The sequence below is a fragment of the Malaclemys terrapin genome, chromosome 4 (genome assembly GCF_027887155.1).
Source record: "Malaclemys terrapin pileata isolate rMalTer1 chromosome 4, rMalTer1.hap1, whole genome shotgun sequence".
Taxonomy (NCBI): domain Eukaryota; kingdom Metazoa; phylum Chordata; order Testudines; family Emydidae; genus Malaclemys; species Malaclemys terrapin.
In genome coordinates, this window is record NC_071508.1 from 6482871 (window position 1) to 6498855 (window position 15985).

General features: G+C 56.9%; 1 protein-coding gene across 3 annotated transcripts in view; it reads right to left on the reverse strand.

Annotated features, from left to right (window-relative positions):
* SPTB (spectrin beta, erythrocytic) overlaps positions 1-15985 on the reverse strand; it is a 101715-nt gene that overhangs the window by 58866 nt on the left and 26864 nt on the right. For all 3 annotated transcript variants that reach the window (XM_054028044.1, XM_054028042.1, XM_054028043.1), the window contains exons 2-11: positions 13217-13414; positions 8956-9107; positions 7401-7574; positions 6502-6593; positions 5898-5978; positions 5383-5498; positions 4397-4509; positions 2611-2798; positions 1705-1822; positions 497-655 (exon numbers count right to left, since the gene is read on the reverse strand). In XM_054028044.1, the coding sequence (XP_053884019.1) occupies positions 497-655; positions 1705-1822; positions 2611-2798; positions 4397-4509; positions 5383-5498; positions 5898-5978; positions 6502-6593; positions 7401-7574; positions 8956-9107; positions 13217-13364 (1341 nt within the window). In that variant the 5' untranslated portion in view covers positions 13365-13414. The remainder of the gene's footprint in view (positions 1-496; positions 656-1704; positions 1823-2610; positions 2799-4396; positions 4510-5382; positions 5499-5897; positions 5979-6501; positions 6594-7400; positions 7575-8955; positions 9108-13216; positions 13415-15985) is intronic.

The following is a 15985-nucleotide window of genomic DNA, read 5'->3' on the forward strand; positions in this document are numbered from 1 at the left end:
ATTTGTTATTGTTTTTAAATAAAAATTAAAGAAAATATGAAGACCAAAGGTCGTTTAGAACCAGAACATCAAAAGGTTTCAATTCTTCCAGATTTTTTTTTTTTTTAAATGTGTTGATAATTTGGCAAAACCGCCACGCCGCGGTCAAACATTTCCGCCTCGCCGAATCTGCCTTTTTCTCCCCAAAGGGCTTTGTACAAAATAATCGCCTGGCTCTAGTTCCAGGCCCCTCCCTGGGCTGGATCCACCGAGAATATGAACTGTTCCAGCCCAGTTACACTGTAGCTGCGCTTGTGGTTCGCTTCGGAGGACCCTGGGTCAGTCCCGGCCAGGACAGGCGCATGGACATGAGCAGCAGCAGCTGCAGCCAGCCCTTAGTGCAGCCGGGCGCTGCTCGCAGGACAAAGGGTGGAGGAAGGGTCGTGAGGAGAAGTGGGGTAAAGCGACGCTCTGCTTGGGAGAGCAGCTCTGCACAGATGGCCTCAGGAGCTCGTACCTGGGCCAGCAGGCGCTGGTTCTCACTCAGCCACGTCTCCCGCATGGCCGCCTTGCGGTCGAAGCGCCTGGCCAGCTGCTCCAGCTTCTCCTGCCGAATGAGCTCGTTTCTCAGGGCCAGCTCCCGCTCGTGCTCCGCCTTCTCCAGCCGTTCCCAGGCCTGCTCAGAGGCATCACGGAAAGAGTGAGGCTTCGCCGGGCACGCGAAACCAGCTGGCAGGCCCAGAAAGGGCTAATAACGGTCCTAACAGACGGCCCATTGCAGGACCAGCCGGAAAGCGTTCTGCTCCCCTGCTGTCTGCCTCCCCCAATGGCCTTTGGCCCCACGGACATCCTGCTCAGGGCCGGCTCCAGGCACCAGCTGGTGCTTGGGGCGGCCCATGGAAGGGGGCGGCACGTCCGGGTCTTTGGCGGCAATTCGGCGGCGGGTCCCTCTCGGAGGAAAGGCCTGGCTGCCGAATTGCCGCCGAAGAATCAAGAGTCGCGGTAGAGCCGCCGCCGAAGTGCCGCCGATCGCGGCATTTTTTTTTTTTCTCTTCGCCACTTGGGGCGGCAAGAAAGCGGGAGCCAGCCCTGATCCTGCTGCTTCAGCAACGTGCCAGCAGGCCCCGGGGGGCGAGATCTTCCCTCCCTTGTAGCCGCACTGAAATCTATATTGTATCTCTCTGTACTTACATGGGAAACGCTCGCTGAGCCCTAAGGAAAGCCAGGGAAGCACACGCCTAATGTTAAGGGCGTGTTTAAGTCTCCCTGGCTTCCATGTGAGCTCGCAGCGCCCGTCCTGAGCATGGGGCTAAGTGCTCTACGCCAGCTGGCCCTTCCCCCCAGCCCTTCCCCTTGGGTGTATGGCGACAACTGGGGTCAATGGGCGAGCTGCAAAACGGGCATCCAAAGCGGAGTCCAGCCAACGAGTGCGGCCAGCCGGTGAGCCCCCCCCCACCCATTCTGGACGGCGTCTCAGGGCCTGTCTACGCTGCAATCAGAGCTCACGTGTAGCTTGGATCTAGCCTGCTCGGGTGCGGGTGAAGCCACAGCAGCATGGGCTGTGTAACCTCACCTGGGCTAACCTATACTGCCGCCGCTCCGCTGCTATTTGCTAGATCGAAGCTGGCTGGGGACCGTCACCCTGAGCTGCAGTCACCCCACCCCCAAGTGACCACGTCCCCCCTCCCGCTCCCGATGCAGGTGGGAAGCAGGAGTTCCAGGTACCCGGTTGATGTCGGACACGAGTCTCCCTTCGTGAGGGGTGTACGCTTTCTGGTTGTTAGCTCGCATCCGGGACTGGATGGTGAAGAGCAGAACCTCGAGATTCCCCTTCTCCTGGAACCTGCGTGGCGAAAGGGAGAGATTACGGACAACGGGCGGACCGAGCCAGCCCCGTCGCTGAGGGACAGCGCTGTCCAAACTCTGGCATCAGTAACGGGCGGGCTGTTCAGGGCTCAGCAAGCCGGAAGCAGAACATCCGGGTGATTATGGGCTGAACTTACTCGTGTTTCCACGGGGGATAGCTAAGGTACCACTGTGCGAGGCATTGGTAGGGCCTCCCCTGGAATAGTGTGAGCAGTTCTGGTCACCCAGGCTCATGAAAGATGAATGCAAACTGGGCCAAGTGCAGAGAAGAGGTTGTAACGCCCGCAGCAGAGCCCCAAGCCCTGCCAGCCGCACAGCACAGGGGCTGCAGGAGACGTCACTATGGGGTGAGTGCCAGGCAGGACCCAAACACCAACCCTCTGGGGGGGCCAGATCTGACCCCACAGCCTCCAACCCCAGACTATTTACTGGGTCATGACAGGCCATAAACTGTTACAAGCAGATCCCGAGCCCATATTCGTTTCAGTCAAGAATCATTATTAAGAGAGGCAGTGTGGTCTAGTGGGCAGGGCACTGGTGTGGGAATCAAGTAGAGCTGGGTTTGAGTCCCAGCTCTGCCACCAATCTGTGCTGCACCCTTGGATGAGTCATGGCTGCTCCGTGCCTCGGTTTCCCCACCTGGACCCTGGAGATAAGGCTACCTCCTTTGTATGGCTCATTGAGCAGGATGGCTGAAAAGCGCCTTAAAGAGAGTGGTGAAGGCAAGTACAGCAGAGCTGGCTTCCTAACCCAGGAGCTGCTTACTTGGGGGGCTTTTCCACGGTGCGGTAGGTGCTGAAACACTGCAGCTGCTGCTGCACCCCCGTCAGGGAGTTGGCAAACGTGCGGCTGTTGAGAACGGTGATGGTTTGCTCGATCCAGGTCAGCAGGTCAGAGGCCAGCCCTCCGTACCTCTCAATCATCCTCTCCGTCTCCATCAAGTGGTCCATCACCTTCGACAAGCAGAGGAGAACAATGAACACTGCCGGCTGCTGCCACTGGCAGCGTCTGTGCTCCTGCATGGCAGGGACCCGCTCCGGGTGCATGTGCCCAGGGAGGGTATGCAAGGGAACCACAGGACCATGCTGGGCTGGGGTTGGGCCCCCCAATCCTCCACTAGAGCCCTGACCACCGGGCCACGCATGGGTGGGTTAGGGCTGGGCCTCCCACATCCCAGGCCAGAGCCCTGACCTCTGTAGCGTGATTAGGTGTCTGGTTTTCGACTGGAACACCCGGTCAAAAAGGAGTCCTGGTGGCTCCGGTCAGCACTGCTGACTGGGCCGTTGACTGTCCGGTTGGTGGCGCCCGGGAAACAGCCGACATGTCCCCCCTCCAGCTCCTACGCATAGGGACAGCCATAGACTCCACACGCTGCCCCCGCTCCACGCACCGCCCCCGCAGCCCCCATTGGCTGGGAACCATGACCAATGGGAGCTGCGGGGGTGGCGCCTGCGGACAGGGCAGCACATAGCGCTGCCTGGCTGTGCCTCCATGTAGGAGTCGGAGAGGGGACACGCCGCTGCTTCCGGGAGCTGCTTGAGGTAAATGCTGCCTGGAGCCTGCACCCCTGACCTCCTCCCAGGCCCCAACCCCCTGCCCCAGCCCTGATCCTCCTCCCACCCTCCGAACCCCTCAGTCCTAGCCCGGATCACCCTCCTGCACCCCAAACCTCTCATCCCCAGTCCCACCCCAGAACCTGCACCCCAATCCGGAGCCATCACACCCCTTTGCACCCCAACCCCCTGCCCCAGCCCTGATCCTCCTCCCACCCTCCGAACCCCTCGGTCCCACCCAAACCTCTCATCCCCAGCTCCACCCCAGAGCCCGCATACCCCAGCCAGAGCCCTCACACACTCCCCACCCCAACCCCCTGCCCCAGCCCTGATCCTCCTCCCACCCTCCGAACCCCTCAGTACCCCATCCCGTCCCTGGGTCTGTTTTTCCATTGCATAACTCCCCTTCCTGTTAAGAATTTGCACTTTCTTTCTAGCCCGGATTTATCTAAATTCCCCGCCCTGCCATGGACTCGCTTTCTGCCTTTGCCCGCTAGCGCGAGAAGCCTCTGCTGGCTTATCCAAAAGGAGATTAAGAGGCAGCTGGTACATGCGCTGTAAGTACCGATTTGTACAACCCTTAGAAGACACAAGAGCTCATGTGTACCTCACTGGCATACACTGCTTTGTATCAACGTCTTGGGCTAGACCTTCGCCTGGCGTGCACCCATTGACTCCAAAGGAGCCAATTCACACCAGCTCAGGGCCTGGCCCTTTGAATTAAGGACTAAACCAAAGAACGGACCGTGACGTGTCTCTGATCTAAATCAGAGCAGGCCCAGGAGATCCCTGCGGAGGAGGTGCTGTGATACAGCTCTCCAAGGCTATGTTTTGGAAGGGTCTGCTTGGTTTCCCTTGCTTGTGCATATTTTATATGCTTCCTGTGAACTTGAAGAATGGCGTTCGGCTCAATGAAGCCTGAAAAGAAGAAATGGAAGGTCATAGCACAAGAGAAGGCCCAAGCGCGCCGAGTCGGGGGCCAAGGGCTCCACGCTCACCTTGCCGACCCGTTTCCCTTCCACCGCCAGAACCTTCATCTTGGAGAAGTAGTGGTAAAATGCCACCACATAAGTGATGATGGATTTCTCATCGGGGTTCTCCGTGAAGACATCTGCACAGCAGAAAGGGCGAGAAAGCAGTGAAGGACGCTGGGACAAAAGTGCTGGCTTGATACCGAGGCCTAACATTAAACCGTCATCCCCAGTCATGTGTGCCGGAACATCCCATTTACCTGCTGGGATGGTGTCACCCACACGCGATGGCAGACACAGAGCGAGTTAAAACAACCGTTAGAAGATTCCATGGCACAGCGTCTGAAAGGGGCCCATTTTCAAAAGCAAAACCTCTCTCGACAACACCGCTGTAAGGTCTCTTTTCCCTGAAACCTGGGATCATGGTAAACATGAAATTCCTGCCATTGTTCTGATAAAAGATTTCACCAAAAGTGATCCTTTCTGGGAAGCCCATTGACATCGTCTTGGGTTTACACTTGTTCTAAGAAGGCCAGGCGGGAAACTTACAGCGCTCCAGCGCCCTGTGCAGGACATTCCATACAAAGATTACAAATGAATAATGGCATCTGGCTCTTGTCTAGCACGTGTCCTCTGTAAATCCCAAAGCACCTTCCAAAGCCGGGCAGGAGCATCATCCCCATTTTTTTAACAAATGGGGAAACTGAGGCACAGCAGGGCCATGACTTGCCCCAGGTCACCCACTAGAGCCAGGAATAGAACCAAAAGACTCAGTCCAGTGCTCTACCCACTAGGAAACACTTCCTCCCTAACATCATAGTGGGGGGGGGGGGGGGGGCGTGCAATTTGCACAAACCACTAAGGCATTGTTTCATTTTTAAGGTGGCCTTTAATATTTTGCACTAAGTTATGCCATGCAGCTCCGACCCTGTGCGAGGTCAGGGTGAGACAGAGCCGAGTGCATTGCAGTAACCTCAGCTGAGTGGGGTACATGTGAGCCAGGGGGCCCTTACCTTCCGGGTCGAGGAGCTGGGTGATGCCCAGCTGCCGCTCGGCCACGCTGAAGGCGTGCTCCAAGTTGTGCCGGGCGTTCGAATGCTCCAGGTTCTTAAAGTCGATCAAGTCGGGCCTGTGAATGCAGAGGAACTTTAAGATCTGCACTAGGCGAGCGGAAGGAAACGACGTGTGACAAGGCACTTTCCAAGCTGACAGCCTGGCTGCTCTCTGGGACCTTCTCCAGTCTGGCAGTATCCGGGCGCCTCACGGTCCCTAACGCATGTCTCCTTGGCAGCAGGGCAGGGCTATTATCCCCAGTGGGCAGAAGGGAAACTGAGGCATAGCACCTAAGTGACTTGCTCGAGGTCACCCAGCAAATCTGGGGCAAAGCAGGGAACTGAATCCAGGTCTCTCGAGTCCCAGTGCAGGGCACAAACCACTGGGCCATCCTAGTCCCGGAGCCCACCCTAACGACGGGGCAAGGGGTTGGTGAGGGAAGAGCGGCTAGCGAGGGTGGTGACGGGGCTCTTACCTGTGCTTGTGGATCAGGGCGTTGAAGGCCAGGCCGTCCTTCCAGCTGGAGGTGAAGTTGGTCACGTTAACGTGGGGATAGCTGCACGACAAAGAGGAAACATGGCGTCACCCTCCAGCCCAAGCGCTGCGCTGGGCGTGGCTCCTAGAAAGTCAGGTCTAGATGGCTGTTTGGCCTGGGAGACAGGGGCCAGAGCGCTGGATACATGCACGGGAATGCAGAGGAACCTACCAAAAGCAAAGGGGAGCCGGGAGCCTGAATCCCAGAGGAGGCCACTTGGGAGATCCCAGCCTTCCCATGTTTTTCAGCACTAGACACAGACACCATGTACTTCTTACATTGCCAGGAACATCGTGGAAGGCCAGATGCGCCTAGCAAGCCAGAGGGCCACTAGACTATTTGAGACATGTATACCCCACCCCCTCCGCTGGTGCTGAGGGGATTCGTGCGCCCGTTAGATTGCAGGAACTCCAGATGCTGTTCTGATTCAGCATCCTGGACTGGAAAACACTGGATCCCGTAAGCCAGACTCGTGTGGCCGGGCTGCTTCTGTCGATGCCGGGATGGGGACAGTTCTTAGCTCCTAGCATTAGCTGGATCGTACCCCGCGGTCTTCATCTGACACCAGAGCAGCAGCGCTTCCTTGGCAGAGCGCGTCTCGCGGCCTTCCGGAGTCTGCACGATGATGTCTTCGATCTGAGAGAAGCACAAAAAGCATTCCAGAAGGCCCCCGAGCCTGCTGCCCAGGACACAGCCGAGGGGCTTCCCCCAGGGGAGGCGCTGTCTAGCAGTCTTAGGTGCGTATGTGCCCAGCTACTCGGGAAGTCCTGGGATCTGAAATAGCCAGGAAAGGCCGGCGGAGGCAGGAGACTTTTGTGCCCCGAGCACCCCAGGGCTGGGAAGCCAGCTCTCCCCTCTGCCCGGCACCCCTACAAGCAGCAGTTTCTGCCGCCCGCCCGCCCTCTCTGCTCCTCAAGGGCTCTGCCCCGGGAGCAGCCCAGCAGGCAAACGAAGACTCAGCCTGTTCCCCCTGAGCGAGCAGGAGGTGAGGCCATGTGAGGAGGAGGCGGCATGGGAGTGGGGCCTTGGGGAAAGGGGTAGTGCAAGGGTGGGGCATCAGGGGAAAGGGATAGTGCAAGGGCGGGGCCTCAGGGGGAAGGGGCGGTGTGGGGCGGGGCCTCAGGGAAGGGGCAACACGAGGGTGGGGCCATGTTTCAGGCACCGGTGACCCCCCACTTTTAGGAAGCTTCTGCAGCTCCTGCCTCCCAGCTGCGCTCCCTCCCACCCATGTCCATCTACAAGGGACGGGCAGGGAGAGGCGGTTCTGCGAAGGCGGCTTCCCTCTCTGAAGCGGGGAGCTGGCACAAGGGAGTAAACGGGTGCCGAGCGCCCCTCATTCTGTGCCCCCGGCTCCCTGCACCCAGCACAGCCTGGCTGCCAAAGGCTATAGCTGGGGACGTGCCCACGGCCCCGCTCCCCAGCTGGGCTCAGAGCCAGGCCTACCTGGAAGCGGAGGATGATGGTCCAGATGAGGCCCAGCACCAGTCGGTGGTTGCCGTCCACAATGTCGTGGGAGCCCATGTTCTCCAGGTGCACATGCTTCTCCTTGAGGAACTGCAGCGCCTTGTCCACGTTCTCCAGGCAGTGGATGCGCATCCGTCCCTTGGTGGGCTTGGGCTGGGGGAGGACAGATGATGAGCCAATCACCCAGGGCACGCGCAGCCACCAGGCCTGGTGCAACGGTGCCCCCCAGCCGGCTGGAGCGCACAGACGCCAGTGTGATGCAGAGCCTACAAACTAACCCGGGTGGGCAGAGGAAACAGGCTGGCGCAGCCCTCCCTGCCCTGTTCCCGTCAGAACTCACCCTCCCCAGGCGGGCTGGGAGAATGTCTTGCGCCCACACATCGCCGCTGGCCTCGGTCACCCCCTTCCCTGCAGCCTGGAGCCCTCCCCGCCCCGCTATGCGCCTCAGACTTTGAACAAAGGGATTCGGCCCAGATCTATAGGGGCTTCTGCCTATGGACAGTGGGCCCAATCCTGGGCTGAGGAGATGCAGCCAGCCACACTGCTGCTGCAAAGCAGTCCCCGCCCCAGCCCTAAGGGAGGATCCTGGATGGGGCAGAGCACTCCACCAGAGCCCCTCCCGCCCCAGATGGTGACGTACAGGAGGGGCCTATGCCCAGGCTCCTCTGCCCTCTGGCTATTCCCACCTGGCGGCCAGAGTCAGCTCGAGCAGCCTTCGGGGCCAAACCAGCCCGGAGCCGCATGTGGGGGCCACTCCGCCACCTTCCTCTGCAGCTGCAGCGGGGACTCCAGCCCAGCGAGTTTAAAGCAGCGAGCCCGGAGCTGGAAGCTGCAGCCAGGCCAGGGCTGGGCAACCAGCTCTTCACGGAGAGGAACGCACGGCCCAGGAGGGAATGTTTTCCGGGGTCCTTTGTTTTAATGTCTGGTAGCTTGTGGGGGCAGCAAGAAGCGTCCATGTGCGAGCGAGCCCAGAGCTAGCGGCTGGGCATGTTCACACGCACAGACCCTCCTGCACTCCTGCTCGTCAGGCCTTGGCCGCTCTGCTCAGGCTGCTAGCAAGAAACCTGCTGGAGGGTGGCTTTTGTGGGGCAGGTGTTTGTCCATGGATCCCCGGGTGGAGAACCCTCCCCCCCCCCGTCTCCCAGAGGCCATGGAATGCTCCACCATTAACAGATGGAGCTGCTGGTCGCTTCCACCCGGGCTAGATTCCCATGGACAGGGACTCCCATGGGGAGACAAAGGTGCATCCTGGGGGATGAAGTCCCACCGGGGAGCCTGGTCCGTAGGAGAGAATGGGAGCGTAGGGCACCCGGACTACAACTCCCACATGGCACTGTATTTCTGCCTCTGGTTTTCCACCGAGACGTGGAAGTTCTCCGCAACAAAGCAAAGCATTTCCAGACTGGCTCTGCTGTGCCCTCTGAGATGGCCACCTTTCAACGCTGCCTCTTTCGACAACAGAGGAAAGGCTCAGCACAGTATGTGTGGCCTGTATCACGCATCCCAGCGGAGGGGAAGGAGGAACGGAACTCACCAGGGGCTCTCCCGAAAGCACTTCCAAGAGCTTGATCAGCATCCGCCCGTCTCGGAGGTCCAGGTAGAGATCGGAAATGCGGCAGGTCATGCGAGCAAGGTGTGAGTTCACCCACTTGGTGAAGGTTTTCTTCTGCACGGCTTCCCGCTCATCTGCAACAGGAGAAAGGCCCACCGCCCTGCTCCAGAGTCCTGCACCAGCACCCCGGAACAGGGAGCCGGGAAACAGCTGTTCCAAGCCCCGCGGTCCTGGGCCCTGGGTCAGGCATGAATTCCCATTCAGGAGAGCACATAGGCATGCGCTTAGCTTGAAGAATGTGCTCAAAACCTATGCATGGAGCTTGTGCTTTAATGCTTCCCTGAACTGGGGCCATAATACACCACACTTCATAGATTCCTACATTCCAAGGCCAGAAGGGACCATTGTGATCATCTCATCGGACCTCCTGGCTAACACAGGCCAGAGACCTGCTTCCAAATAATCCCTAGAGCAGAGTTTTTAGCAAAACATCCAATCTTGATTTAAACATTGCCAGTAACGGAGAATCCACCACAATCCTGGGTAAATTGTTCCAGTAAATTACCCTACCCGTTAAACTTTTACACCTTATTTCCAGTCTGAATGTGTCTGGTTTCAACTTCCAGCCACTGGCTCCTGTTAAGTCTTTGGTTGGTAAATTGAAGAGCCTATTATCACATTTCTGTTCCTCGTTTAGTTCCTTATAGGCAGTGATCAAGTCACCCCTTAACCTTAGCAAGGAAATTTTTGATTTTTCTTTAGAAATTCAAATACTGAAAAATGCTGGCTGAAAACCGAAACATTCCAATTCTGTAAATGCAGCGTGCTGCCTCCTGGGAGCAGTTGTTCAGGTACCCTGTGGGCCAGGCTACCTGCTCAGACTACATCTCCCAAGATGCACCCTGGTCTCCCCCTCTTGGAGAAGGAAGGTGGTGCATCATGGGAGTCCCTGGCCATGGTGCATCATGGGAGATGTAGTCCAGCTGGGAGCCTAGACCACAGAAGAGAATGGGGACACGAGGCACCCGAACTACAAATCCTACAAGGCACTGTTGCAATATTTCTGCATTAAAATATATCAGGTTTTCAGCATTCCGTTTTTTGATGAAAAATGAACACTCTCCTTAGAAAGCAGAACTTTTTGCAAAAAAAACCCTTTAGTCCAAAACACAAATTTCCATGAAAAAAGTATTTCTCAGTGGAAAAATTCCCATCAGCCCCAGTGTTTGTAGAGTGCCCAGTGCAATGGGACTGCAATGCTGCCTGTGGCCTGTGGGTGGCAATGCAATACAAGTTATTATTAGTAATAATAAACACTGTTAAGAATCCCCCCTCCCGTGGACCCAGCACCTGGTGCAATGCATGGCTCTTTCCTGCACTGGATACGGTTTCTCTGACGTTCCACTGCGGCTGCAGTTTAACCCAGCCAGAACCTCACGGCGAGCGTGTGCCTGTGTCTCTATCCCGCTTCCTCTCCATGCACCCCGCTGCGTTTGCACTGCGCCCAGCTCTGGGGTGTGCCAGTCACGGGGAGCGCTTTCTGGCTGCAGTGGGGCAGTGCATTTCAACAGTCTGATTGCTCCTTAGCGACAGCAATGGGCTGCAGCACTCAGCCAGGACCGGGGAGTGAGTAATAGCGGCACAGTGAGGCCGCCTGCTTTTCCTTCCATTACTGTTTCGATTAGCGCAGGGCCTGAGGCGGCTCGGGGGACCAAGCCTCCGCTCCGCTGGCTGCTGCACGAACAGACGGAAAGACACGCGAGCAGCCAGCGTTGCTGGCGGGCTCACTCCATCCTGCCCTGGTAAGAAAATGCTGTTCGGGGAGGGGGTTTTCCCCTCCTCCACTTGGCCCCACACGTTAAAAGGAAAGCGCAGCAGGGCCCTGGGCCGCGGGGACCAACGCCTCACGCACAGAGGGCATCTCTGCTGTGGGAAACCGAGTTCCACGGAGTTCCCTGGGAAAACGCTACACGCAGATGCTGTGCCAGGGTGGCCGGTTCCTTCACGGGCCAGGGGGTCTGGGGGCAGCCAGCCCTGTGCAGTTAGTCCTGCCCCACCCCTCCTGCCTTGGGGGTGGCACTTATAAGGAGCTCCTGTGGGAGCCAGTACTGGTCCAGCTGGGAGTGCTGGGCTGAGCTAACAGCTGCAGGCAGTAAAGAAACGGTGGAGCCTGGACTGCAACTTGGGGCTCCTGACTCAAGGAAAGAGACACTGAACTGGGGTGTGGCGCTTTCCCCTAAGCAAATGGGGAAACTGAGGCAGGGCACACGGGAGGGGGCCGCCCAGTGACAGGCTGCTTCTCCTGAGCCACAGCGGCAGACGGGAGCCTGGTACATTGGAAGAACAAAATTAAGCCAATAAATACTTCAGCAGTGTAAAGAATTTCCATCATGAATGGGTGTGAAGGCGGAGGCAGGGGGAGCCCTGAGCTGGGAAAAGCGTCGCGGACGTGGTTCTCATCAGCCACCATCATGGCTTCAGCGTGTCAGGCTCCCTCCAGACTGGGCCAGGAAACCAGCACACTGATCGTTTCCCACGTGTGAATTGCAGTTGGATGCAGGTTCCAGGCGGCTCCTGACGCACCTTATCTAATCGCTCTCCAGAGAGAGACACCTTGGCTCATGGCCATGTGATGGATACTCCCCTCCACAGGCTGTGTGCCACTTGCGCGGGCCTGGCAGGGAGCTGCTGCGTGGTGACGAGGTGGCAGACGGGCGCTCCGCCACACCAATTGTCCACAGGCACAGAGCCCCCTACAGGCATCCTGCCAGTGGCGTAGCTTAGAGCACCCCCTTAGCTGCTCTAAACAACTCCAGGGCCAGGCAGTGCATGAGCAGAGCGCTATGGCTGGCTGCCTGATGTCTCTCCTCCCTCCTCTGAGCCCCGGAAGAGTGGACAATTCCCTGCACAGAACTGAGGCCTTAGATTTGGGACGCGGTTTGTCATCAGGGCTCTGCATCTCTCCCTGAGACAGCAGTAGCAGGCTGCAAAGGGATTCCAGGATACACAGATGCCTGACCCGGGCTCCCAGTAGCTGAGGGAGGGGAGAAATGCTTTTCTGAGACTCTGTTTGTAAATGTACAGTGAGCGCCATTCTTGGCTCTGTTGCTTGCCTGCTGGGCAACCTTGGGCAAGTCCTTTGCCTGCTTTGTGCCTCAGTTTCCCCACCTGAGAAACAGAGATAATGATCCCAACCTCCTCTGTCAGGTGCTTTGAGATCTACTGATGAGACATGCTGGATAAAGGCTAGGTTCATTATCAGGGCACCACGTTATTCGCCCACTGCAGGCGCCCTGGACTGCTCAGCCAAGGCGCCCAGGGAAAGCCGAAGGTCAAGCAAAGGGCAGGCAGCGTTTTTCCATTGAGGCTGGTTTTCAACAGCCGCCTGGGAGCTTTGACTGAACGTTTTCCGAAAAGCATCAGCTCCCTGCAGAAAACGGCCAGGGTTTGTCCAGAGAACAGAAGCACCAAAACCAAAATGATTTGGGCCCAGAATTTGGGGGCTGCTGATGAAAGGTTGAAATAGGGATTGTATTTTTCCCGGTGAGTGTTCCACCCCTGCTCCGCCCTGAGGCCCCGCCTGCTCAATCCCTTTTCCTGAGGCCCCGCCCTCGCTCTGCCTCTGTCCACCCCGCTCCGCCCCTTTCCCTCCAAGAGCCTCCCGCCTCCCGCCATCCGCCAAACAGCTGATCGGCGGGGCTGCTGAACAGCTGTGGCTGGTGGGTGCCAAGCACCCACTTTTTTTTTTTTGCAGCACCCACGGAATTGGCACCTATGTCTGTGCTACTCCTCAGCCCCAGAGACCCAGGCAGATTCTTGGAGCCTTACAGATGGCTACACGCCACCCCAGTAAGTTTCCAGCACCCCTAGGGCAGAGTTTAGTTCAAACAGCCAGTGACTGACCATCCAACCCCGGGAGTGGCATGTGCTCCACTTATGGAAGAGCTCCCAGCCCCCCAGAGTTCTTCTACCCAAGGGAAACCCTGATTGTCCCCTGTGCTGGGCTCAGGGGGTCTGTTCTACTGCACCCCGCCCAGACCCCGTCCGCTGTGTTATTGGGGCCCCAACTCAGCAAAGCAGCCTCTCGCCAGCAAAGCGCGTGCTCAGTTTTTAAGTCAATGGGGCTGCTCAAAGTCTCCAAAGGTTCAGCAAAGAAGAGGCCCAGAAGGGCTCCATCTGGGAGGTGCTGCGCCCTCAAGGGGGGACGACGCTATCAAGCGCCCGGAGGAGGTAAGCGCGGTACCTGCCAGAGCTTTGATGCGGGATCTCTCGAAGAGCCGTGCGGAGCTGTTGTCGTTGTCCAGCTCATCGTCCGAGGCTTCCCAGCGCGCGTTGATCCGGCCGTATTGCTGCTGAATCTCCAAGTGATCGTAGTCGGGGGTGGAGGTCATGTTCCGGGCCTGCCACAGCTGCTCTGGCTTTGGTTACGGGGAAAGGGCCCCTACAGAAAAGCACATGTGAGCATCAGCATCTTCCTGGGACGCTCGGGGGAAACTGACGAGCCGCGTCCCACGCAACCGGCTCATTCCGGGGAGCCACGCGCCGTCACGGCCACTGGCACCAATTTCTGCCCCAAGCTCTGGCACGTTAGGAAATATTGCAGCAGCCCCAGCAGTCGGACAGCCCGGCCGAGCTGAAAGCTCTCGAACCACTGTGCCCAGTAGGTGGAGACGTAACTCACAAGAAGCCCTGTATGCTTGTGCCTGCAGCTCTATGCGTGTATCGCTTGTCATGCCAATAACCTGTCACTGAACTGAGTGAAAGTGAGGCAACAGTGTCTGGCCGACTGGAGAAATGAGTGTTGGGAATATTATCCAGACACTAAGGCCCTGATTCAGAAAAGCGCTTGAACACATGCTCGGGGGTTGCCGATCCTCGCCGTATATTTAGGCCACAACTTCAGGAGTCCTGGGATCAGGCAAGAATTTCACCTTGAACTTTTTTTAAAGTATATTTCTAGCTCTCCTGATTGCAGAGAAAAGCTGGAAAACGTGACCTAAAGAATTACTTGGTTAAAATCTCCAGATTTTTTAAACCCATCTCACGCTATTCCAGGCCTGATTCGTGATTTTTGAAAGCTTCAGGTTGGCGACCCCGTTGCTTCACTTCAGGTAAGTGCTTAAATTCCACTAATTTGAATAAGACAAGCATAGGTTTGATTTTAAGCCTGTGCCTAAATACCCTCTTGAATCTGGGCCTACTTCTCCCTAGCAGCACAGCTGAAAGGAGCAGCGGTAAACACCGTGCCAGCTTGGAAACACCACTGGCATTTGTACATCACTGCGTTATTCCAGCTGGCCAGAAAGCCTGGCCTCGGGGAAATTCCAATATTGTTTTGTCCTGAATCAGGAGAAAAAGTTGACATATCAAAACAATGGAAAGTTCCAAAAAAAGTTCGGTATGAAATGTTCCGTGTCTGCACTTCCGATCAGCATAGTTCGGCTTGGTTCCGTGGGAATCGGTGCCCACTGAGCTGCCGCAGTGCCTCATGGGAGATGTAGTCCAGCCAGGCCCATAGAGGAGAATGAAGACACGAGGCACCCAAACTACAACTCCCATGAGGCCCCACAGGAGCTCAGGCAGACATAGATTAATGTCGAATTGGCCCACGCTGAAATATTTTCTTTAGATTTCTTTTTTCCCCAGTGGGAAAATTTTTTTAAAAAAATTGGTAAAATTTGATAAAATTCTGAAAAAAATTGGTAAAATTCCATAAAATTTTTGTGGAAAGTGCATTTTCCTTGGAAAAAACATTTTGATGGAAGATTCCCGACCAGGATGGCAGCTCCCTTGGAAAGTCCCCGTGAAACAGAGAGAGAGTTACAGGAAACACGCTGGTGTGACGGTTCCAGTCCTGCGCCCTCCCTGAAGCCCGGCTAGATACCTGCAGAGTGGGCAGTTGTCCTACACCAAAAAGTCACTCAATCACTTGTTACCTTCCCTAACAAGCCTGCCCTGGCCAAAGGTGTTTTGTTTGCAAAGAGGAGGACTCATCGCTTTCTCTTGCAGGAAACCCAAAGGGGGAAGAGGCCAGGGTCATCCCATAGCGGGCAACAGGCAGGGTGTCCCACCCCCCAGGGCTGCACTTTGCTTTCCATGGAAATGCAGCCTCCTGTGGGGTAAAACCCGTCCGCTGTTTAACAGCGTGCAGCAACGCTTCAAAGGCAGGGAGTAAAGACCAATCCCAGGTACAGTGGAAGCTGCACCTAAAAACGAACCATCAAGCGCAAGGACACCTCCCGGCCGGTGTCAGATGGTTACGCGTGGGGCAGGACAGCCAGGTGGCAGCACGCACCTTGACTCTCCAAAACACACCACGGCGCCAGTGGAACCGGAAGCAGAAATCGCACCATTTGGGTGGCGATTTCGAACGTGTCCAACTGGCTGCCACGTCCGGCCAGGCTAGATTTTGATTAACACTGGAAGACGGCCCAGTTCTCACCGCCAACGAAACTCTGAGCCAGGAGCTGCAAAAACAAGCAGCCTGACTTTAGAAAGCAAGGGCTGCTGTATCCACAGCCCCAAACTGGGCCCGGCAGCCCAGCGAGAGCTCCGGACTAGGACGGAGGAGGCCACTGTCCTTCTGGGTGAGCCTGCAAAGTCATTTCCCTACGTCCCTCTGCCTCAGTTTCCCCATCTACCCAGGGGAGATAATGATACTTGGTAAAGTGCTTTGCGAGCAAGTGAAGACAAGTGCTAGGTAAGAGTTGATGCAGGGTCTCCCATGCCCTGAAGAGTTTCCTAACCACTGGGCTATGTGGGGGTGGGATGAGAAATGCCACTCTGCCCTGAGAAACCTTCCCAGTCCAAATGTGATCGCAACTGCTCTGTTCCCATGCAAAGTTCTGGCTTCCACAAATCAGCATCTTCCAATGAAAAAAACGCTTTGTTGAAAAAGTCCAGCCCAGCTCCACTCCCTAATTCCCACCCCCCCCAAGCATGTATGGGGACGGGCAAGGGCACAGAATGGGAGAGCTGCCCAGCTCCTCTCCCTGTGCCCCGTGTACGGGGA